General features: G+C 38.1%; 1 protein-coding gene across 2 annotated transcripts in view; it reads left to right on the top strand.

The window, feature by feature from the left end:
* Positions 1–25382, top strand: part of TTLL11 (tubulin tyrosine ligase like 11) — a 50458-nt gene that overhangs the window by 23646 nt on the left and 1430 nt on the right. The window contains exons 1-3 of one of the 2 annotated variants that reach the window (XM_040606684.1): positions 7144–7291; positions 19131–19388; positions 21784–21890. In XM_040606684.1, the coding sequence (XP_040462618.1) occupies positions 7266–7291; positions 19131–19388; positions 21784–21890 (391 nt within the window). In that variant the 5' untranslated portion in view covers positions 7144–7265. Of the gene's footprint in view, positions 1–7143; positions 7292–19130; positions 19389–21783; positions 21891–25382 lie in introns of those variants that run through there. The other variant, XM_040606683.1, reaches the window with a different exon arrangement.

Raw genomic sequence — 25382 nt, 5'->3', positions numbered from 1 at the left:
CTTCTTTATATTTTTGTTGCTGTTTTTTATTCTTTATCCCAGTATGTCCTCTTGCATTTACATGCCTAGTTTCTTACATACTTCAAGACAGAAAATCAGCATTTTGTTCTTTTGACAAAGAAAGCATAGTAGTGTGACATGCTTGTCATTAGAAATATGAGTTGCTCATGGAATAAAATCTGCTTTTGACTTGCTAAAGATGGTGAAGGTGCAGCCTCCTAAGTAATGTAATTACTTTTATTCAGCACTGAAATAGCCATTGACAGAAGAAAGAATTGAAATGCTTTGGAAATGAAATGTAATTTAATCTGTGGCTGTTACAAAACCAATCAATTCATTGTGCCCACAAAAATGAGTGCTTTTGTTTTATTACCTCTATGGTATTGCTGTTGCATTCCTAGTTTTCCTTTTCTTGGGTGATACTCTCTGTACATGCCACTTCTTTGTGTTAGAAATTGAAAAATAGTGTTTGTCTATTTGAGTTCAGTCTTGAAACTTAGTTGTGATGTTCTGAGTATTTTTTTGTTCTTTCTAAAATATGTCAGGTACAGATCTCTGGATTCTCTAGCAAATGTCTCATTGCTCTAGCAAATGTCAAATATGATTAACTAATTTTCTGAGCACGAAGAACCCCAATGTGGTCTCTCTCAAATTTTTGCAAGATCAGCATGCAAACACTGGCTAATGTCACTCTCTTTAGAGAGCACCCTGTAAATATTAATGTATGTCAGTTTGACTTTTTATATCTAAGTGTTATGTAGTTAGCAAGAAATTCTGCACAGAACAAGATAGGTAATTTTTTCTACTGTGTGAATTACACATCTTTCTCACTTTAAGATTTCTTTCTCTGATACAGGGTAAAATTAATAATTTCTAAGTGGAGAATATGTGATCTGTATTAAATGAAAATGTGAATTAATTTCTGGATATTCTGCTTATGTATTTTCTGCCTTAAATGTAACTTATGTTGAAGTGGCAGCTTCTTCAGGAGATGTCTCCTGCTGTGCTAGCAACCCATGTGTCTCACTGTGCCTACTAACCTGCAAGAGGAATGTGGGTCTTTACTTAAACAGGCTTTTCAGTAATGCTTCTCTTTTTGTATGTTTCAAAGACATTTTCCAAATTGTAATGCTATTCTGAATTTCTTGGTATTGAGGAGCAATTTTGTACTTCCTTAAAGAAGGAAAACCAAGTCAGGGAACCAGCTGTGGAGCTGTATTCCATTTATTTTCCAGGTATTTCTTATTCATTTTGGTAACCTCCCCTGATGGTTGTCATGTTTAATGGACATATGAAAATATACTGTGCAAAGATGTCGAGAGTATGATTATCCTAGATTTTGACGATGATAGTCATACTTGCCATTGATTACTGTGTCTATCTCACTGTATTTATGCTAAGCTTATGATTGTGTGATGGAGTGGTTTAAGAGGGTAAGAAACTCAGTGTGCAAACATATGGAAATACTGAATGGGAGAATACTGGCGTTGCAGCTATCCCTGATCAGAAAATAATGACTGTTCCTTGGTCTTGTTCTATCTTAGTTTCTGCTTCTGCGAGTAAGTGTGTTATGTTCCACAAGAATTAATAACTCAGGTTTGTCAGTGCCTTTTGTGTAATATATGGTGAGTTTAGCACTTATAAAAATAAGCACCTAATACACCTAGCTATGGTAGTATCACTATTTTGGTTTCCATTTGCTAATTGACTTTATGAGCTGACTGCTAGAGCTTTAGGCTGATTCCTGTATCCGTTTGTGATCACTTGGAAGTCTGGTCAGGTTTTCAGCTATTCAAATGCTTCTCAAGCACCACCTCTTCATTCCAAGCCTTATTTCTGCCCGAGAGTGTATGAACTCATATGTGTGGCTTTCTTGAGATTGATCTTTCTACTGTGATTCACTTTGGAGGCTGACACAATTTTTTTCTCCATCAGTCAAAATGACCCAACATTCATATTGAGGATCATTCTGCCAAAGCCCTTTGAAAGTACATTGAATTAGACCCTTTCTCTTTCCTAGAGGGCTTTTTGGTTTATTCCTTCATCAGGCAATCTGCCAGCTTCAGTATCAGTTCTTGTCTGTTAGGTTAGCCCATGCGGCTTTTGATGAGTTAGACATGTGAGGGAAACTTTAAATGTGATGTTTGTCAATGTTACTTCAGTTTAGATTACTGAAACATTAACTTTGTTTTTCTGTAGTTGGAGAGTATTTATTTCTACTGCTATTTCTCACTCTGCTCAAGAAGAACTAGCCTCAACTACTCTGGGTTTTGTAAAGCAAATGTTACAGGTGCCTTGGTCTTTGCTCTCTGTTCTTGCTTTTCCAATTGTTTAGCTGCTTCATCCTTAAGAGCTTTTAACCTTTCTCCTGTCGATTATGGCAGATTGTATTGGAAATTCTGCAGACTACAATGTGAGACGTCCCCCCACAAAGGGAAGGGAAGGAGCTGGTAATGTTTGATTCACAGAATAGTTCTACATTGGTTTTAAGAGCCACTTAGAGGAAAGTGCCACAAGAGTGTTTACTACAACAGAAAGTAGAATACTGAGTGCAGAACAGGGGCAAATAATTTGAATGTGTTGTGGCAGCAGTCCTCACATAGAAGAGAAAATAAAATCTGCTGATAGAAATAAGGTCAGATCTTTTAGTTTGTAAGTGGCTCTATTTCACACGTAATCTGCAATGTTTTAATTGACTAAAAATGTGTAAATGCATGAGCAATAATAACTTTTCTTCAAAAATGGCTAAAACCATATCCCTAGCATAGATACAGTAGGAATTCAGTAATTCACATAAATGTTTTTCTCTATCAAACCATTAGAGGAAAAGTTAAGTCTTGTGAAAATAACTCTGGCATAGGGCATAAAAGATGCAGTTTCCATTTCCAATTCAGCCAGTTTACTCAGTGACCTTTAGACAAACCATTTTCCTTCTGCTACCATTTTCATTGTGTGAAAAGAGGATGGTGCCTTGCTTCTCCCATGCATTGCCAGTCTTTCTGAATTAATAGTGTTCAGGATATGACCTATTATTATGCTTTGTAGTATACGAGGCCAGTTTATGTATTGTTACGTAACAATATTACAGAAAAGCTTCGGTTTTCTTCTCTGGAAGACTCTAGGTCTGATTCTATACTCTTCAGTAAATATCCCTGGTGGTTACTAAGGTTTCCAAAGCATTCTTCACCTCTTGCCAGCCTGATTGTCATTAGTGATCTCTTTATCTTTTACTTTCTCCCATACAGAGTGCATAGAGTGCATTTTCTATGCAGTATCATAACTTGGTGCATGGTGTGCTATTTGAATATTCAGGATATTAGGATTTTGAAAAGAGGTTTTCTCAATGTCATTCTTTCATGATGTTATTTTCATCTTTCTTCTCATTTTTACAGTCCTTTGTAATAAAATGGAGAATTTCTAGAATATCATTGGAATGCACACAAACCAGCACTAAACCCCATGCTTGACAACAGATTAATTTATGATTGTTCCCATTTTAACCTTCACCACTGAAGAAACTGCTGTTAGTCTAGGTTTGCAGGTTGGTCTGCCTTTGCTCATATATTGTAATCTAAGCACTAACGTCTTGAATGTAAAGGCTGTATTTTAACTTCCACATAAAGAGTGAATTCGGTCTTAGTTTGAATGTCTTGAAATGACCCCATATTGAGGGACAGCTGGAAGTGCTTAGAATGTACTAAGCAAACAAGATGATGACAGGCCCAGTTCCTTTAAAAAATTTAAGGGACAGGAACTGATATGGGTTGCAGAATTTTGAAAGGCTTCATTTTCAGCACTGTGAAATTAATTGGTCCAAAACCATAGCATGCTTTTGCAGTAATTGGTGTGCTGCAGTGCCCCTAGCTCCAGTGTGAAGTCTGGTTTTATGTTATCAAATGGCGAATGGAGACGGGTTTGTCCAATTAGACTTGAATCAGAGTGGTATGAGATGCAGCTAATCTAATTACATTTTTATTGACATCGCTTTTCTTTCTTTTTGCTCTCTAAAATTTCTAGTGAGCAGCAGAGGAAGGACTGGAAATCAGCTGAGGAATGTGACCTGTCAAGAGTGTTTCCATAAAATCTGAACTTTCCAAACATTCTAATATATCATAATGAGCTATAGCAATTACATCTTACTCACACAGTATTACATTTTAAGTTGATCATTAAGAAGTCTTTGCGCTTTTTTTTTCCTTATGATGATTCTTAAATGAAAAGAAAACACTGAGAAAAGGAAGGTTTTATCAGAATATGTCACTTTCCTCTAGTCTTTGTACTGCAGCCACAGAAGTTGCTGTGGTCTTCAAGGTTTGCCCTAAAAGAAGGGAGGTCAGGCATAAAGTTAGGTGGCTGCTTCGTCTCCTTCCAAATGGCATAAAAATGAACGTGGAGCAGTGGGTCTAAATATGTTTTTGAATTTAGTTATTTGATTAGAGATTATAAGTGAGTCTGAATGGTAATAGAGTCTGGCTTAAGGCACGCTCTGTTTTGCATGCCTCATAACCTGCAGTTAATGGCTGGGGCAAGAGGAGTCCCATGGACTTCACTGAGCCAGAATAAAAAGCCCAACAGCAAGGTGGCTGCTCAAGCCTTATTCCGTAACTGACAGCATACGTGTTGGAGCTCCTTTGGTGTGAGCTCCTACTTTGACTGAATTCTGATGAAGTAAGCTTCTCTTGTATTGTTTTGTTCTGTTGTGGTGGGATTTTCTTTGTTTGGTTGGGTGTTTTTTTTTAAACATAAACTCGGCAATACTTCAAAGCATCCCTGGGAGCTTTGTTGCGCACAGATGTTTGCTGTATCCAGCCATTGCTGCCGGCAAACTTCTGCTCAAAGCAGTGAAAATTAAGATTAAGCATGGTCAGAAATTTGCTCAGGTTACACTGGATAAGATATAAAACAAACAGGAATTTTGATCTAACTCATCAAGTACTTAAGTGTACACTTAAGTGTTTTGTAGAGTTAGCTCTCTGTACCTTTGAGAGAGTGAAATTACTGTACTTGTTGAGGTTGCTCACCTTTTTCTTTTACCTCAGAGATAAACTGGCTTGCAGAAATAACGTGGTAGAGAAGTCAGTGTTCTTAAGTGTTTTTTCCACCGTTCAGGGCTTCTCATGTGTAGCCTTCAGAGCTGACATCTCTTCAGCCTGAGGTTAGTGTTTTTCTGTTGAACAAGAGCTTAATTTCCAACTAATTTTTAGTACTTGGCTCAGGTTGTTTTGGGCTTCTCTGCCTCAGTGATCTAGGCATCCATCCAGCTCTGAAAGTGCAATACATTTTGTCAGTGTTAATCCAGACTCACTCTTTAAGTTGAAAAACTGTCATGTAGTAAAAGCTAAACAAATATATTTGTATATAGTGAATCCACTGATTAGAGTACCAGGGCAGAGGAGGACACGGTTTAGTGTGCTGTCTAACTGGAAAACAGGCTGTTCGGAAATGCTTTACGTGAAGAAGTAACTTTCTGATTATAAAATTGATTTAATTGAAGTTAATTTGTTCTTCATGTAGGGAAAGAAAGTTTATTCTGTCTTCTCTTCCACAATTGCAGTCTCCTTCCTTCCTGTGCTAGACTGCCTTAGTCGCAGCCTGTCTTGTGCAAAGAGGAGGAAAATGAGCAGTTGTTTCCTTTGTTAAGGAAACTACTTAATTTTTTTCAAGTATGTTTTTAAGAGAATACTACATCTTCTTTCTTTGGATTTGCTATAATTTCCTCTTTAGTTTTCAATACAGGAAAGCTGTTAAGGTTTGAAGTTAAAACCACTTTTTTTTTCTTCTTTGTGTTAAAAGTACGGTGCTGAGACAACATCTGTGTGCCTTCTCTGGCCAAGTGGGTTCACTGAATTTACATGTTCATACAGGCAAGGTGATCAGTAGTTAGGCTTGAGTGCAGATTGTTTTTTTCCTGATGCTTCAATATGTTAATAATTTGAGCTGATTTTTTGCTATCAGCAAAATTTTCACCTCTGCTTACCCTGCAGCTTGCTAACATACTCTGGGGTTTGGGTGGTATCTTGACTTACTGCAGGAGCCCTGATCCAGCTGCACCCCTCGGTATAGAGCTTTTTCCTGGCTTTTGTGTAAGGCACAGTTTCCATTACTAACCTGCAGTTAAATACTTCTTGAATAAAATTGGTTTTAAGAATATTAGCTTAGTTGGCTTGTCTAAAATGAAGGATAAATGTTTATTTAATTTGACATTTTTTCCTTTTTACCTTTTGCAATGTATGTTTGTGCCATACAGAAGCAACTCTGCTTTTAAATTATTTCTTCCGGTTGGTCTATAAGGTCAACTCCAGTAACTTCTAATTTTATGTATTCTTTCTGATAAATTGCTTCCCAACAGATAGTTTTCAAGAAATAAGCGCACAAGTGTTTACTGTAAATTATAGTGTAATATAGTGTGTAAGTCTGTATATACAGCATGCCTACCCATAAGTGTATTTGTATATAGTATGAAAATGTCTTACTTCTTACCTGTCTCCTTGCCATCTTCACAATATATATGTTTGTGTAGCTAAAACTATGACCAACTGTGATAGTTTTGATTGCATGAAATCCGTGGGGTGAGCCTTGAATACTTTTACTTGGTTTCCAGTTATATCTTTTAAGTTCTTCATGCAACTGCTGAGTTGCAATATGTACTTTATGTTCCCTCCAGAAGAGCACGACCCATGAACAAACGGATTTAAAAAAACAAGATTTCATGCAACCTAGAAGATGTTATAACAAATCGATCAGCCAAGGGCATGCTAAGGTACATCACCTTACCAATAAAAGAAACAAGTAATTTCTGTGGAGTAGGGCTCCTGGGCCACGTAACAGTCAGTGTTTTATTAAGGTAACGGTAAAATGGAATAAATGAATGCATACACATGGATTATAACCCTGAACACCAGTGGAAAGTTCTTACGTGCAAATACCTCCTAAGAATTATTTATTTGCAATGTATGTGGATGTTGAGGTTAAGAATGGGAGGACTCATAGCAAATAGTTGTCAGTCTTGGTGCAGTAATGAATTATAGAGCAGATTTAATGATCCAATTACTGCATGTCATTATAAGAAATAACACAGTTCATTTATGTATTTTCACTTGGTGCAAACTATTAATTCTCTGTACTGTAACACGGAAGCCCAAGTTTGGTACTGTTAGTTTGAACAAAAACCACTCCATTTTTTTTTGACAGACTGAAGTAACTGATAGTACTTCTCATTGACTGCAAAGTGTGTCTCGGCTGGCAGGTTTCGCTAATTTGGATGCATGGTTTGGAGAGAGCACTTGAAAAGGTCAGCTCAATTCTGACATAAATTGGAATTTTAATGGAAGCAAATTTTTTCTGTATGATTTTTAGGTATTTCTAAATATTAAAAATGCGACAGTATTTTTTGAATGAGGTTGTTATATTCTATTCAGTCTGAAGAGTTTGTTTTGAAAAAGCCCTCTTGCTTTTACAAGGTTTTGAGTAAACCTGTTAAGATGCTTGGAGGGAGATAGAAAGGATCCTGTTTTTTGTTGCAAATTTAATTTTGCTGGTTTTCACATGCAGTCATTATTTTTTTTTTCAACTGAAGTTGCTGATACCTTAATTGCTTTTAATCCTTTAGAATAAAATAAAGAACTGCTAGGTTTTTCTTCACCCAAATAACCTCTGAAGTGGAATATCAAATGTGATGTAGGGTCTTTTTCCTTCCCAAGAAAATACCAAAACCAGAGGGATTACAGACTCTGTACAAGTATGTTCTGTAAAAGGCAAGGTGTGTGGTAATCCTTGGAGGATAACCAGATGGAGAAGCAAAATCAACCTCAGGGATCACAGAAGTAGAAGGCAGGGAGACCTGAATAAGATAGAGATTCCCTGAGCTAAAACCTGAGAGAATAGGAAAATGTGAGACTTCCCTGTTGACTAGACATTTATGTGTGGATGCTCAGCTTGAAATTGTTCCTTATGTTGCGTGGCTAGAAAGTGCTGGAGTTCAAACGCAGGGTCCTAATTTGCGAAAGCAAACTTCACTGCGCTCTGTTGGGACGTGCTTAAGTATGTTCACTGTTCCATGCTTTGTATGTTGGTTGGTATGGTGCTACATTACATGTGTGTTCACTGTTCTACATCTGGAGCCTTGCTTTAAGTGAGCATCGTGTCTGTGCTGCCTTTTCCCCAGTCGCCAGGGCATCATCTGTTCCAGGATGGTCCCAGTCGGTGGCTGTACAACCAGTATGTCAGAGACCAGAGCCGTGAAATGGGTCCAGCTTGTACTGCTAATATGTTCAAAGTGTTAAACTTCTTTACTGGAGAGAAAAATTTATAATTTATACTAAAAATGAAATTGATATGTAAACAATAAGATTTTTGAGGGTATTTTTACTATAACAAGGGGGTTTTAGGCCTCAGGAGATGATAGCAATGCATGTCAGGCATTCTTACACCTGGTACAGTGTTGGAGTTTAAATACTACTGCACTCCTTGAACATGTTCCCAGTGTTACTGGTTAATGTGTAGCTGCTGGTTGTTCCAGGGAGACTTTATTTGGGCAGGTGCTATCTTATCCCTGTTCAGAAAGTTTCATGTTAAACACTCAGACCCGCAGGGTGGTCCTCCCTCTGTTCTGTGGCGCTTTGAACTTCTTTAGACTTTTCCAGTGACAGTATTGATGACCTGCTCTGTAATACTGTCTGGCAGCTGCTTTCCTGTCTGGAAAAGCACCATGTTAAAATAACATGGATACACATAGCAGCTGGAAATAAGAATTTTCTTGTTTGTTTGCTTTTTTTCCTTCTGCAGGAATTCTGTGATTTGTTGAGACAAAGTTGAAAATGATCTTTTTCTGGCAAGATGTTTGCTTTTCAAGACCTTCCCCCCCCCCCCCCCCCCCCCCCCCCCCGTTATAACTATAGGGTAAATACAAGCATTTATTTTGCTAGCATTTGGTCTTGAATAGACATGAGTAAGAAGTGAAGGAAGGAGGTTATTTCTCTGATTTTTTTGCAGGAGCTTTATTCTCATTAGCTTCAGGCCATCAGAAAGTTACGTGTTCTCAGCCACTGCACATAATGAGTATGAATATTAGATCATAACTGTATATGAGAACTGTTTGCTTATTCCCCTGTTTATGCTCACATAATAATGGTGAGGGAGTGCAAAACAGGTTTTTAAGGGACAGCAAAATTAAGTGCTTGGGATTTTGGCTTGACTTAAGTGCAGGCACTGAGCAGAAAAATAACATTTTCCCTCTTACAGATATCCTTCAGGTGTCAGTTATGCAGGATCCTGGTTTTATTACATCAATCACAAGCAGCTTAAGGCTTCCAAAAACATAGTCACAGACAGATGTTGAGCCTGTCTGGGGATTAGAAATATCCTCTTCCATTAAGTATAAATTAACTTAATCACCAGGTATGAAAGATAAGCAGCATAAACATCATTCCCCGAAGCTTTCATTAAAATTCTATTTAAAACTAGGCTCGTACTTTCTATGACTTGATCCCCCTTCAAAGAGATTATATCTGCTGTAAATTTTTACAGTGACAGAGTGACAGAAATTAATGTATTGGGGGCAGTGATGTTCTCTATAATTTAACTTCTGCTGCTAGTCATCTTTTAGCAAGAGAGATGATTGGCTTATTTTTAAGTAATAATTGGTCTCCAGTCTCTGAAAAAATGAGAAAGCAATAAAACTGCCTAGCACCCAGTTGCCAGAAAATGAAAGCATAAAGCCATATTACTTAACAGCAGTGTAATCATCAGTGGTGTTATTTTGTGTATGTAGAATTCACCTGCTTTAATAGGAGGATTACTGCTGATAAAATGCAATTGCACTTCTGCTTTCTACTCTATTGGATGACAGGGTAAAGCTCCTTTTCTATCCTAACGTAATCATGACTGCTTTCTAAGAATGATTTTCCACATGGGGAGAAATACCATGGGGTTTAGGTTTTTTTCTACTCTACTGTAAGACACTTGGTGGTCTAATTTAATGTTGGTTTCAATATATTATCAGGCTTTACAACAGGCTTGCCTTTGCAGTATCCTGTATTACTATTTTTAAGGCAGTTTTCTAATGGAACAAAGGAAGCTCTGGAGAAATAATGAGGCACGTAAGTACCTTTAAAAGCAAATAGTGAACACAAATAAATCTACTAGGAATAATAAAAGCTACCTCCACAAAAAATAAAGAATTTGGGACTATATTTAATGATCTTTGTTCTATAATAATTTTTTGCTACAGTGGAACAAAGTCTTTCAATGCAGGTTTTGCATTGCTTATCCATTATTTCATTTTACTAATGCCGTATTTTCTGCAGCATTCAAATAGGTAATATAGGTAATAGCATAAGCAGTCATGCTTCTGTTATGTTAAAAATAATAAATCTTTAGCTAATGCAGACTAATTTTACCATTATTCTTAAAAAGAGAAAGTTGGAAATAAAGAATCTCAATTAATAATTAGGAAATAGCTTTTTTCCTGGCACATTTCACCTGAGACCCCTCAAATGCATTTCTTCACTTTAATGGTTTAAACTATGTATTAGGGGGTGCTATAGAAATAAAAACAGAGCTCAAGTGCAACCATTACATACAGCTGGATGTTCAGCTCAGGTGTGCAGGATCTGCGCTGTATCTCTAAAGGACGTCTCCTCTCCCTGGTGTACTGCTGTACTGATTCCAGTCATCACTGAATAAGGTGGAGTTTAACAAAACTAGATTTAATCACAGTATCACTGGTGAACACTTAGAGCATTGGATATCAGGTTTGAAACTGTTTATCGGATTGAATTTTACTTTAAAATACAAGGGAATTAACACAGCCTTTCTGACTTTTGATTTTATGTAATAGGCTTGTTGAAAACCTAAACACTTCATTTCATACATGTGTCTCCTTAAAACACCCTAAAATTAAGCACTTTCTGATCCGGAAGATACTAAGATCACAAATGCCTATATTGTCTAGAAGGATACATTTTTCCGAGGATAGTGGAACAAATCCTCGCTTATTAATGAGGGCAGGTAAGATCCATTCCAGACTTCTGGGCTTCTTGGGTTTCTGTGAACCGGTGGTTTCTCTGTCTGGGTTCATCTTCTGAAATCCTTCCACAGCCCTGTTGTCAAGGGAGGGATGTAAATATCTTGTTCCCCATGCTCTGGTACTTTATGGATGGCCAGAACTGTGTTAGCTGTTGCCCATATTGTGATTTTTTTCGATGGAATCTGAAAGCTTATTTACATTACAGGATATTTGAAGCTATTTCTGTAGCGTTCTCCACATAAGAGTGGACAACAGCTTCTTGAATGCTTTCATCTAGGAGTGAAAAGACATGGCCGCATTTGTATAGGCTAAAAGTGGGAAGCTGGGCACGGTTTGCCTCTGCACCGTCTCCTGTTTCAGAAATTCCTCTGATCGATGCACGATTCAGACAGGAAAGACTCTGTACAACTCCTTTGAAAGGGAAGTACTAATCCTTGAATAATACTTGTTGATAACTGCAGTAAGCGTAGCGTTGCTTGCGTGGCTATTGGACATGTTTCCCGATACAAACTGCATTTCTTCCTAGATAAAATGTGTAGGACAGGACGTTAGCTTGTCTTGGGTTTTAAGTTTGAAGTGAAGGCTTAGTCTTTCCTGCATATGATATGAAAATGTCTGTAATATTCTCACTCATCACTTTGTGCCCTTGACGTGGAGCAAGTCGGGACCAACACTAGGTTTCTACGTCTTGGAAAGACTCATTAACAATGTGTTCAGGTGGCAAACTTTCACAATCTTCCATTTTCTTTCAAAAGCTACTCAATCTTTAATGAGATGTGCTTATTTTTATAATAAGTCCACCTAATCTCAAGAGGCAGCGAGCCATCCTTCTCAGGGGACGGATGTTTGTGGAGCTTGAGTATGGCACATGGTGAGCAAATAACACTCATGGGACAGAAAATGGGAAGTCTGCAGCGAGCAGATGCTGTGTGTGAGAGGTGCTGTGGTTGTTGATGACTGACTGCAGGGACTTTGATTTAACTTTTTCAAGAATCTGCTAAATTATTTTGGTTTCGTTAAGCAAATGGCAAAGCTATGGAGTACATTTTTTTAATTTAACCTTGGGTTCACCTAAACTGTGTTGGCCAACTCTCAGAAAAAAAACTTGGTACGCTCCTTTTCTTCCCCCCTTCCAGAATGAATGCAATGTTAGGCCTTGAAGGTGCAGGCAAAGTTAGACATGGTCATATTCTCAATAAGGTTAAAATCTAAGTGAGGTGATTTAACAGCTTTATTTCTCTGAGATAAGGATTCTTTTTTTCTGAGAGAGATATGGAAATTCTGATTGTTTTCAGCACTTTCTGCTTCCAGGAGACAGGACAGCTGCTGCATTTTCAAATTGTTTTTTGTATGATGTGAAGTTAGTTGTCTGCCAACAACGTGGTGATTATCAGTCCTTATTCTTAATGTGATTGATTCAGCTCTTTGAAATATGGACTCTTTATTGTGGTTGCTTTGACTGCCTCAAAGCATTCTTGGAAGTGTTGAATAAACTATACGTAAGAGCAATAATGTTTCTAGCAGAATTTCAAAAATCTCTTACTCTGTGGGGTTTAATATTCTTTTGTTTTTGTGCAACTTTATTATTATTTTGAAAGGAGGAAATGCTACTGCTATTGATGTTTTTTACTTTGCCAGGGGGTGAAGAGGAGATGAATATTCAGTTTCTTCAAATGAAACTCACAAGTGGCTGGTATAAAACAAAAGATGCTGATTATTCACACAACATGCAGTTAAACTATGAAACTTCTTGCTATCGTGTACTGCAAGTACTGGAAGTCTCTGTTAATAAAATTAACTGGATTAGTTCATAAAAGAAAAGTAATGAATGGTTGATAATGCAGAGACACTGCTCTGGCTTTGACTTAGTTTCCTAAACAATTTATTTCTGAGAATGAGCACAGAAACATACTTCATACCTACACACGCCAGTAACAAACACTTACCAATTTCTTGGGAGGTCCATATACTGTGGTGATAAATGGGTGGATAGATAGATTACTCATGCAAAATACTCTCTGCTTTTAACTATGTTAACATAGTCCTTGCTTTGAGAATAGAGGCTCAGCTGAGGGAATAATTATAGCTTCAGAATTCAGAACCTAATATTTTCTTTTATTAGGTAAGCAGTTGTCAGCTGATACCAAAATTGCTTAATATATACTTCTAGCAATGCCCTAAATGTTAAATATATCAAGTGAGCATTCTTAGAAATATTAATATTGCAATTCTTACCCTATTTTACGCTGAACTTGACAGCTAAATTTTATATACAAGTATACAAAATGCTGCAAATTTTGAAGCCTTTAATTAGTAGTTGCAAATTTGTTTGTCCCTTAGCAACTTGTATTTGCATAAAGATTAAGGCCGGTCAGAATGAAAGGGATAAAACATAGATGGAGGAAACATTAATAAATTAGTAATCATGTATAAAAGATAAGTAGTCTTAGATGTCATTTCCATAAGCTTTATTAAAATTGAAATTCTTTTTTTAAAGATGCAGTTAATATTTTCTGCACAGTTGATAATTTCTAAAGAGAGATCTGTCATGAGCTGCGGAATTAGAGAAATTAATGTATTGAGGTCAGACATTAGTATGTAAATTAAGCTTTGCTTTTATTCTGTATGGCAACAGAAGCATTACCTTATATTTGACCTTTCATTCATTTAGCCTGACTCAGCTGTGTCAGTCAACACAATTAATTCGAAGGAGCAGCTTTAAAGTGTGGGGCTCAGCTTGCTTCTCCTCCCCTCGCCTGTTGGAAATCCCGTGAGAAAGGAGCTAATGGAGGGAGCCTGCGCAAATTCGCTTTCTGGACATTTGTTTAGCATTTTGGAGTTTCTCGTCCCTTCCCCACAACTCCCCTGTGGCACTCGTCCATAGACATTTTTTCAAGGTTTTCGGGGAGACTAGGGACGAGGGTGCGAACCCTGGGTGTTGTACCCAGACTCCCAAGGTGAAGCCCCGAAAGAGACAGTGTGTGTAAGAATTTCTTGGAAGGTACATTCTGGAGTAAGAAAGAACTGGATGATAAGTATGTGTAGGAGTTTTCAGCAACACTTTGAAGGCAGGTAACACTACAAAAATGTGTACTTCTGTATTTTCCAATTGACCGATGAGTTAATGGTAGGAATGGAGGTGAAAATCACTCTTACGTTTTCATTATTGCTGGGCTTTGGGCTGTGTTGTGGCTGTGTGTAGCTGTACTGCCAGTGCTTATACCGATCTTTGATTGCATGACCCTTGGGGAGTTATGCATCCGCCTCACCCTTATGGTGTGGTGATGGCAGATGGCAGCGAAACACAAAAGAAAATGTAATGGTGCATTGCAAGTGAGTAGCATTTATCTAGTGCTAGGGCAAAAAACTGGTTGTGCACTCTTTCCTTGTAAAGATGTGCAGATCACAGTAAAACTCTGTTTTTATAGATAGAGAGCCTGGCTGTAATACCCAGCTAGGCAGTTGTTCTTAACTGCTCGTGGTGAGCCCACACTGGGATTGGGTGCATACAGGTGTGTTGAATAGATCTACAGAAAATAAACTCGTGTTGAAGTAGTGTCTGTGGAGAATTACACTCTGAATAGAGTCAGTGTAAATACCTGCAGTTAAGGTGAGCGTGCAGAGTAGGCAAGTCTATGTATCAGTTCAGTTTTACAGATCTGCACAAGCTCTTGTGCAGGTTTGGTTTGGAGAGTCTGAGGTTTTAATAAAAGTGCAAAATATAACTTTCACTTTAATCCAAATTATATGATCAAATTAATTAAGCTGTAAGCATTAGGGAAGGAAACCTTGAGGGAGGGGGGGAAGATAAAGAATGAAAACAAATCATTACACTTCATAAAAGCAGTAACCTGTAAAAGCAAATTGAGAAGTATATTCTCTTTTTTTACTTAATGGAAGTACAAGATTTGTCAATAAAGATTAGAATTAAGTTTACTTGTTCTGATTTAAATATTTTGTAGACTTTCCCAATGTGTAAGTGGAAAGGAATGAGAGATGCGGTAGGATACAAAAAAGCTGGGTTTATTTTTAAAATACTTTTCTAATAAGAAATACAGTTTTAAGACCTAGTTCCGTTAGTTTGAAATGAGGTGCTGGTTTTGAGGTTTTTATCCATGACCTCAAAGGCAGCTGTAGGCTTTTCTCCCTAGAAAGGAGGGGAAGAAGGAAGTTCTAAGTGGTAGTGTAGAGCCTCTGCTTTATTACATTCAGATTTTTTTTTTTTTAACCATAATACAGGGTGGTGTCTATAAACACAATTTTCTGTGACCCTAATACAAACCAAACATAGTTTAATAATTTGACATATGTCCATTCCCCCTTAAGCAGGCAGAGTGTCTTCTGTGACTCCCAGCAGTAATGTGTCCAGAGTATTTCTTTACAATTATGGGTTGGGTGTTCTCTTCATGACCATTTCACATTTCTTTTGAGGATAGGCGTTGAAAAGCAGAAGGCTGGAAAAAACCTCTTTTAAACTACTGTACTTCCTCAGAAGTTCCAGGGACTTTTACTTCTGCAGGAAAGAGGATTTGTGAAGGAAGCCCAGGTCTGCAGCTGAAGGGTACGCTGAGAGATGCTGCTCCACAGGTCAGACCTGTCTCAGGAGTGTGGAGCAGATGGACAACACTCCAGCGTCCCTCCTGTGGCTGGGCAGCACAGGCACCAGAACGCTGGCGCTGTAATGAATTTCTCTGAAGCCGATCCCTTTTAACAGTCTCTTCAATGTTTTCTGTAAAAAATGAAATCTAATGAAATCTCCTCAGCTCTGCTTGCATCTTTTAAAGTAAAGCTTTATATTTTTTTTAACTGAGAATGTTACTGATGAATGAGTAATGTGCAGTTGAAAAAACTCTTGAATTTAGAATGATAAAGGGTTCAGGGCTTCCAGGCGTCATTAACACAAGAGTTGTGTTTCAAACAACACAACCTTCTCTCCTACTGAGTACAAGCTTTCACATTTGGTCAAGGTCTAGTTCAACTGGCTGAAAATTTGAATTTCTAAATTCACGAGCAGACCTTTTAAGAACAAAAATAGAAGCCTGTGTGCTTATTGTTCTTTGGCTGTACTCGCTCTTTTGGCAACCCGAGGGTACTTGGTGGCAGTGAAACCACCATCCAAACTAATAATTTATTACTTTAAGCTTTACTTAACTAATGGCAAAAATAACATTATTTTTCTACTTTGCTATTTACAGCAGAGGAACATTATCAAAGCACTACCTAAGATTTGTATTTATTTTTTAAAGACTTTTTAGAATATTTTATCTGAAAAATGATCACATTTATTTATAGATATTCAACATCAGTGAAGTTAAGTGTGGGTACAAAAGAAGTACTGTTATTTTCAAGTTTTGTAACAATAGTCTTAAAAAAGCAGATGCTTTGTGAATCGCAGCGTGACAGTCCCATCCAAGCAGCCAGGGCTTGGCAGTTTGGAGGACTTAAACACCAAAGACACTGAACACAGATGCTTTGTACAAAGAACTGTTGCAACAGCTGTGAACGTTCAAAGTTCATCTCTGTAAACTTGGAGCTGGCATGTGGTGGTTACAGTTTGGGCAGGGGCTGCAGTGGATGGTGAGCTGCTGCCGTTTGCAGGTAGCATTGGGAGGTATGAATGAGTTCAGAGCCTAGATTCAAGCAGGGTTGAAAACTTGGCCCCAAAAATGTCTTTCAGAAATTAGATTTTGCAATTTGGTTCACAGTACTGAAAACTTTTTTGCTGTTCTTGCCTTCCCCCCCCCCCCCCCCCCCCCCCCCCCCCCCGCCCCCGCCCCCGTAAGGGCTCTTTGTCTTACTGTTGCCATACATTTATTTTCAACATACCTCTTGCTAGGAGGTAAAGGTATAACTTCAAAGTATTCCATACTAAAAGGGGACACAGTGTGGCAATGGATTAATGTCTTTTAGGGAAATTTCGTAGAAAAGAGAGCCTACAAATCCCGTGGGGATACTTTTTACGGATGATGGGCTGCAGGATGGCTGCAAGAGGGGTAAGGAAATCTGCCTTTTGCTAAGTCAGAAGGTACAGATTTACTGTAGATTTGACCTAACTTTTACAGTGCTGTGGGTGGATAATAACTATGTTGATTGTTATCCTCTGCTGGAACAGAACTTTCAGAAGGATACTAAATCTGCTTAGGAACACGAAAGATCAACGTAGTAAAAACACTAATTTTTTTAGTACCTAGTGTGAATTATACTTACTCTTCATGATGGGTACTTAGGAAAATCACTGGAAAGAAAATGAAAACCTACATGTGCTTATTGTGTGCCAAATAATTACCGTCAGCTATTGGACTTTCTGAACTTATGAGAATAGCAATCCTTAATTTTATCTAGATCTGTCAAATGCAGAGGAAAAAGTAAACATGTCATGCTCAATAAACATGTAACATTTATTTCAGAACACCATTACCTTGATCGGCTTTATTTAGGGAATTTGGCAACAACAATGAAGATGAAATAATGTATTTTGACAGTATGCACAGAGGATTTGAAGAAAAAATAACGGGATTGCTCAGAAGTTTGCCTTGTGAATAGTGCCAGTATGCATTTGCGGGAACCTTGTTGCTTCTGTATGTATTGTTAGAGTTTCTTCTTTGCTGATGTTCCTTACTGTATTTCTTGTACCTTACTTGTCAGGGAAGGTGAAGGCTTCTAATCATTATTGGAAAATAAGTTTAGTCTTAGATTATTACAGTCTCTCAGCATTTCCCATTAAGTATTCCATGAAATTCCATGCAAGTTATCTTTTTTTCTACATACCTAATTTTGTTTGATGCTAATGGTAACTGCATGTTGGTACTATCTGATGGTTCCTTTGGTATGCAGAGGAAGTTAGCCTGTTATCTTTTGTGAGGTTGTAAAGATCTTCTGAAAAGACTATGGATATTTTACAGCATCACAAGGAATCTACATTGGGGAGCACTGTTTCTGTGTTATGGGAGGGGAAAGTTGAGATGTATGGCTTTTAATGTTTAGCTGTTTGGATTAAAAAGAAATATCTGCCATTTTAGAAAAAAAATAACTCAGTGGGGCCTGATTCTTTGAGAACCTGTTGTTACCTGAGCTGTTTTAAGTGATCTAAGGAGCATTACGGGTTAGGACAAGGAAAAGTAAGAAGGGAAGTGGGGGGGGGGGGAAATATTGTTCCAGAACAGGGATGCAGAAAGGAGTAACGCAATCTGATGTCCATCCCGGCTTTCTGTGATGAAAGATAAACTAAAATGTCTTTATCAATGAAAGCACTATATTTTTTTTAAGCATTGTAAGGGTATCGGGGAGGTGTACCTTGTTGTCAGTGTTTCACGTTTGGAATGTTTTAGGTGAAATAAATTTAAAGGAATAGGACTTCCAGAAAATGCTGAGGAGTCATGTGGAAAATGTCTTAAACTGTCATAATTTTGAAGTCCTAAGATCACCTATCCAAAAAATTTTCATTTATATAATTTGGTAGCTGGATTGATAGCCAGCTCCCTGAATTTCTGAACACTGGTAATGTTTTCCATCTGTTTCTATAGCTTGGGCAGTGCCCGGAAGGCACACAGCTAGAATCTGTGGCAATTTAATACCTGTGTAGAAAACTGCTGACCCTTCCTAGGAGACAATAGCCAAAGATCTATGTAAAAGGAGCCACGCAGGGCCAGGGTGACTGTGTGGTGGTGTGCTGAGCAGGCACCTGCTCTTACCTTGTTGAAGGAGTAACCCAAGATTTGGACAAAGGAGAAGTTTAGTATAAAAGACAAAATCACAAAACTTACAGAAAAATAGTATGATGGTGCCCAGCTCCCAGTCCTTTCAAGGGGAGTGGTGAGTTAACAGTAGCTCTCACAATTAACCTGGTAATGATGGGGCATCTCTGTCAATCATATTTATAGGTGTGATCTTTAGCATCAGAGAATGGTCTGCTTGTTATCTTTTTAACTCCTATAACGTGATTTCTGCCCTAGGGAACCTTAGTATTTGTTCTTGATTTTTTTTTTAGTGTTGTAAAGATCATGTAAAATAATGTTTTATAATTTAAAACAACCACGAAACCTCAGAATATTGACTCTTGTAAGAATAAAGTTAATGTGAGATACAATTGTTCTATGTGCCACAGGTGTCAGACTTTGGAGCATGTCTCAGAAGCAAATGAAGAGCTGTTAGATGCTGGAGCAGCAGAGAGACCTGAATCCGATGCCCCCAGGAGTCCAGAGCCTGGCCTCCCCTCCCTTTGCCTCAAGCAAGTGTTTCCCAAGTATGCAAAGCAGTTTAACTATCTGCGGCTTGTGGACAGAGTGGCTGCGTTGTTTATCCGATTTCTTGGTGTAAAAGGGACGACAAAGTTGGGGCCGACAGGTTTCCGAACCTTTATAAGGTTAGTAAACTGAAGGTTTCTTTAGAAATTGCTTAAAGCATCATCAAAGTGTTAGAAGCTCCTGGTCCTTGGGCTAGCACTGCTGTCCCTGAGCTTATCTTAAGTTTTCTTGAATAAAAGCAGGTCCTAACAGTGGTACGCTTTTAGCTTGTAGGTTTAGTAGTGCCTTCCAAAAAAACTTTTCCTCATAAGTTCCATTGAACCATTTTTATAAAAAAAGGTGTATTTTTGTCATTCCAAGCTCCCAAAACACCTGACCTCTGTGAAACTGTGTCTGGTAGGAACCTAGGGTTCTTTATTCTGCAGCAGAACAGCGATGCTTTGGGAGATACTATTTGCAGTCAACATGTCATGTTCCTAGTAAATTGTAGGAATAGTACTGTGAGAAAGTGACAACTGAAATTGGGTCACTTCATCTGATTCTGTTGGCTGTGGGGGCACAGCCATCTGCCCCAGGCCACAGGAAAGGATTTCCAAATGCCAGTTGCTGATGCACTGTGCACTAAGGATTTGCATTGTGAAATTGCAGCTTGCAATGGCAAGGAACTCAATTTATTTTTTCACATACTTTTTATTTGTGAGGGGTTGGTTTTTTCATTGTTTTTTATGGATATATCTGTTCTAGTCATGGTACAAATATCTCATTTTCTGTCTTTCGTTGACAATGACAAAAGAAATAAGCAGCAGCAGATGTATTCTTAAAATACAGATCCTGTTTCTATGCAGATGCATTTTGCATTCAGGAATGAATATAAACAATTTGACTTATACAAATGACAATATATAGAAAATGACTGAAGACATCTGCTCTATCCACAGACCAGTACAGGATTGTTTCCAGTTCTGTATTTTCTGTTGTTTAGTCCAGCCTGTATTTGGCACTTGACAGAGGAATACAGAATAAATGCCAGCGTTTTCTTTTAAGAATATTAAAATAAATTGCCATATCCCAATGAAATGGTGTTTGCAGTTTCTTAATGCATGTTAAATTAAACTTTTAAATACAGTCTTCCCCCCTTCCCCCTGCTCCCAGAGGATCTATACCAACTCTATGGCCCTTTTCTGAAATGCTGTCACTACTACTCATTTCGGAAATAAGGCCATGTTTTTAAGACATGAGCTGTATCACTTTTCAAGAATAAGATGGTACACAAGTGTGATTGTGTGTGTGCGTGCATGTGTGTGTCGGCAAGTGGTTGCAGAGACTATCCACTCAAATTTTGGCTACTCAAAATCTGTTCCCCTTTGATAATTTCTTCATTCTAAAACAAGAACTAAAAGGGAAATACTGAATGTGGCTCTAGTCCTTGCTTGGATGCTGCCAAAGATTTTTTTTTTTTTGGATCTAGGCTAGACCTTAACTCTGTTTTAAGGGACCTCTGCTTAGACTACTAAAAATTAAGATTCTTTTCAACTATCCAGGGTAGGGTATTTTTGTTGGGGTTTTATCTCCCCCCCCCCCCCCCTCTTTTTTTTGTTTTCTTTCTTTTCTGGCTACAAATTTTGGCCAGCTCTTTGGCATGTGTACTGGTTCTAGCCAGGCTGCCAGACATCTGGAAATTCTGGACAGATGGCTAATTCTCATACACAGATCAACACTACACTGCAGGCTCAGACCACACAAGTGTCAGATCTCCTACATGCACTTATCACCAGATGCCTGAGATACATCCCGAGATGCTGCTCTTTTCCATGCAGTGTTCAGTAACGTACAGGGTAAATCTGTTCGGCCTTCAGGCATGAAGAAGTAATTCTGTGTCTGAAGGCTTTCCTCCAACCTTTTTCAAACAGGATCAGTCAGTCAAACAAAAAAGTAGTTCTCTGTGCAAACTCTGCCTCATGTAGATAGTCTGTGCAGATTTGTGTTGGCTTTCACAATGTACCGTTAGAGTACAGCCTAGGAGAAGCTGTGTGTAACAGTCAAGTCATTTTAAATTGAAATATTTAGGGTTTTTTTCTTTTTTTTTCTTTTTTTCTGTTTTGTCGCAAAATCAAAATAAACCAGTTAATCTGTAATCTCATCTGCTGCCTTTTTGTGTCTGGAGATCAATGTGACTTTGCATGTGCAGTTTGTATTTGGGTGTGTGCCTCTACACCACCAGTGTGATCTGGACAGGCAGCAGCGCTAGGTACATACAAGTTCTGCATGTGAATTTTTTTTTTTCCAGGCATGCAGGGCCTGTACCGTTTCAGATACGTGCACTTTATGAACTCCGGTTTGCTTGCTCTCTGCTGTATATGCGTTATTAGCCTAAGCATGTTACAGTGGGTGTGTACATATGACATTGCTAAACTTTTCTCCCAGTGTTCTCTCAGTTGCCCTTGCAGAATTTTCCCTAACTTGGAAGTTCAGATGTAATCAGAATTTCTTCTTCATTTTGTCTGTTTTTAACAGAAACTGCAAACTGAGCAACAGCAATTTTTCAATGGCTTCTGTAGATATCTTATATATTGATATCACAAGAAGGTGGAACAGCATGGGAATCGACCACAAGGAATCAGGTAACACTGTTTTGTAGTTAAAGACTATGGAAGCCGGGGGGGTGGGGGGTGGGGGGCCATTTTGGTAGCTGAAGCACACCTCAGATGTTCAATTAAAAAAAAATGGGAACAAGGCATGTACATCTGAAGCATGTACATGTACAACAAATTCTTCTGTTTAGTTCTGTGGCAGTTTCCCTTTATCTACAGAACTGATAACTCTTAGTTTTCAGTTTATTTATTGGAACAAGTCTTCCTCAAACCCATTTTTATGCTTACAATTTTGCATTTGGAAGACTTGTTGCTATTTGCAGAGAAGCATTTAAAACTATTCCCACTGGAACCTTCAACTTAATGCAGTGTTAAGAAATTATGTCCATATTAGAGTAGCTTAAATGGTTTAGCAAAACCCAACCATACCAAAAGCTGTGCAGGAGCTAGAAATAAATATGCTTAACTTCTCTTTGATTTGTGTTCCCCAGCAAGATTACTTTGGGGACAAACAAAACTACCTGTATTACTTTTCATTTCCCAGAGAGTTGTGTCATCCCCACCCCACCACCCAACAGTATGCTTCTTTTTTTCATGTTTGTTGTCTTTGTGATGGGTGAAGAAAGGACAATTGGGTTTTTTCACAAACTTGCACAGTGCTATTTAAATAGGTTCTTACTAAGGACGAGTAGCAGTGCTTTATTGCAACAAGCACCCCTTGCTGTAAATTGATTTTTCATACAGGAGCTAGGTCGAACAGCCAACCTAACCTTCAGTAGTGAATTACCTCCCCATCTGCTTGGTCACATTTTTAGATCTGAGACAGTAATCTATCAAATGGCAGAGTGCAGGGATTGGTTTCTTATTATATTGATGGCCTCAATACACCATTTAATATATAACTTAATTTCTAAAATTGCTGTTACATTTCTATATGAAATTGAGTCCATAAATTTGGCAACTTTTCCATAGCTTTTGCAAAACATTGGATAATTTCAATTGCACTAGTATTCCCATCTAAAAAAAAGACATAGAATGTTCCTGATGACATTTTTTGGAGCCATTTATAGCAGGGAAACAGCAGCTGCAGTATTCTGAAAGGTTTTATGCCACTGTGCCTTGTGGCCATGAAGTATTGTTAAGGTTCCCTTTAAATCAGTGTGGGATGAAGAAATCCACCTCAGTGCTGCTGGTGTAAACTAGCATGCAGGTCACAGAGCTGCAAGCTGGCATCTGCCCAGAAATTGGTTCACAATATGTTTTTATATAGAAGCTGAACATGGACATCAATGTATGTACTCCTGCATTTTTTTTTAAATGCTATAATAGCAGAAGAATCAAAAGTAGTCTCCAAGTTGAGACTGACTTTTCTATTGTTATCCCACCCCCCTAAAATATATCTGCAGTTCCCTCCTGCATAGATATCAACAATCAGTGATACCTGATCATACTCTCACAAATTATGTGTATCATAGCAGTAGAATTGTTTTGAATATTTGATTGTGCTTCAGAAATGTTAATGAAGCTTGTATTTGTATGAAACAGGTAAGTATTATTTTGTCTTGCTTGAACTTAGGTATCCTATAATATCCTGTAGAGTCTGTGTGTATGAAGTGAGATAAGGTAAGGCAAAAGGAGAACAAGTAAAACAGTCTTTTCACATGGCTGATAAAAAGAATAAATCCAGACCTAAGATTAAAAGGGAGAAAATGAATGTATAGTGTAGAAGAGATAGTATGGTTTATTATGCATGACCTCCTGTACTACTTTAGGGTCACCTTAGTTTCACAGGTATGTAAAATTTGAGTATTTGCATATACCCTTTCAGTGTGGGTGTCAAGTCATTTATATGGTTAGCTGATAGGATTTGACTAGCAAAAATAATAGAAATGCAAGTGAATCCTCAGGCTTTCAGAAATCAAGTAACTTGTTGACAGTCTCAATGAATGAGGTGTTTCCTAGGTGTTGAAACACAAAATGTCCAATGATTTCTTTTGGCTTTGTGTTTTGCCCACTCCAGCCGTAACCAATACGGTAACTATTGCTGCTGTTGTAAACCAGCAGCTTCTACCTTTTTGGATTGTATGTTTCGCCACAGTGTCACTTATGGAGGAGAAAGTGTGTATGTTACCAAAGGTGCTTTCTTTGCCTGCAGCTCACCGTGACTGATAAAATAATTTACTGAGCTGGCAGCTGCTGCTTTCAGATAACTCAGCGATTCCTTTGCAAGTTATTTTACAGCCAAGATCGTGAGCGACCCCAGCTGCAGCCTTCGTTGAGAGAAATTATACTTCAGAATCTAATTGTAATATTTTGAAAAGATGTTTTTCCTGTAGCATCAATAAGCCCACATTAAGTTAAAAAACCCAAACCTTTCAGTATCTCCTCCTAAAGGAATTTTAAGTGTATGTTTAAACTGGGAGAGCCAGTTAAAAGCACAAAGCAGCTATAACGGTTCCTTGTTGCTGGCATTCTGCAAAACCAATTGTGATCTGGCTTCTTAATTAAGAATTAAAGTAGGTATTACTTCAAGTTTTAAATACAATAATTAGTGTTAATATGCAGCCCTTCTTTCCATTGGCTGTGGTAATGTGTCACTAGTGAGATGTGCTCAGACAACACCTGAAGAGCTTGTACTGCAGCATGTGGCTTCTGCAGGGGACTTTTGTTGGTGAGGGAGCAGAGCGGGGAGTTTTATTATAGCAGAGAAATTTTTTGGCACTGCACTGCTTTCCCTTCGTACACACTTCAGCTGTTTGTTTTTTCATTCAGTTGAAACAAAACTACTGTTGTAGAGTTACTGGGGATGGCTGGGAAAAAAGCCTCTTCACCTTCAAAAGGAAGGCTAAGGATTTGGACCTGGTATGGTCTTTGCAGGAGAGAAGATCAAATAAACTCACTTTCGTGATAAGGTGATACTTGGTAATGGGGTTATCTTTATAGTGCTACAGACTGAAATGACATACTATTTCAGTATTTCTACACTTGAACTTTTGTTTTAGGTCCATCTAAATAAACCAGTTCAGTTGCTGATATAAACTTGTTTTTCTCTCCAAGGTAGATTGTTTTTCTTGAAGCTCAATATGTTACTGTGCGCCTGATTTGGTTTCAGTTTAATATTTGAGGCAGCAGAAATCAAGGCTGATATTACATCAGTTTAATTGTACAATATCTTAAAATTGGTTGTTGCTGTACCGGTTTGCCTCTGGATGCCAGGCTGCTGGTCAGGCTGCTGTCTGCAAAGCCAGAAATAGCCTTGGTGATGGAGAGTATCGCCTGTCTGTAACCGGGCTGGGGCTTACCCTGTACTAAAACACTAAGTGACCTCATGTGTGTTACACACAAATAAAACCTCTTTTGGTCTTTGAAGAACAATTTCTTTTCTTAGTGAGCACTCTAGGTGGCTGCTGTTTAAGTTAAAAGATGTTAACTAAACATGATTTTATGTGTCCACACCCAGCACATACACATTTGGCCTTGCTGCCAAAAGAAACCAGATAGTGTTACGTCTAAAGAATGTAG

Source organism: Falco naumanni, chromosome 9 (genome assembly GCF_017639655.2).
Source record: "Falco naumanni isolate bFalNau1 chromosome 9, bFalNau1.pat, whole genome shotgun sequence".
Classification (NCBI taxonomy): Eukaryota; Metazoa; Chordata; class Aves; order Falconiformes; family Falconidae; genus Falco; species Falco naumanni.
This window is presented reverse-complemented; position numbering and strand designations above follow the sequence as displayed.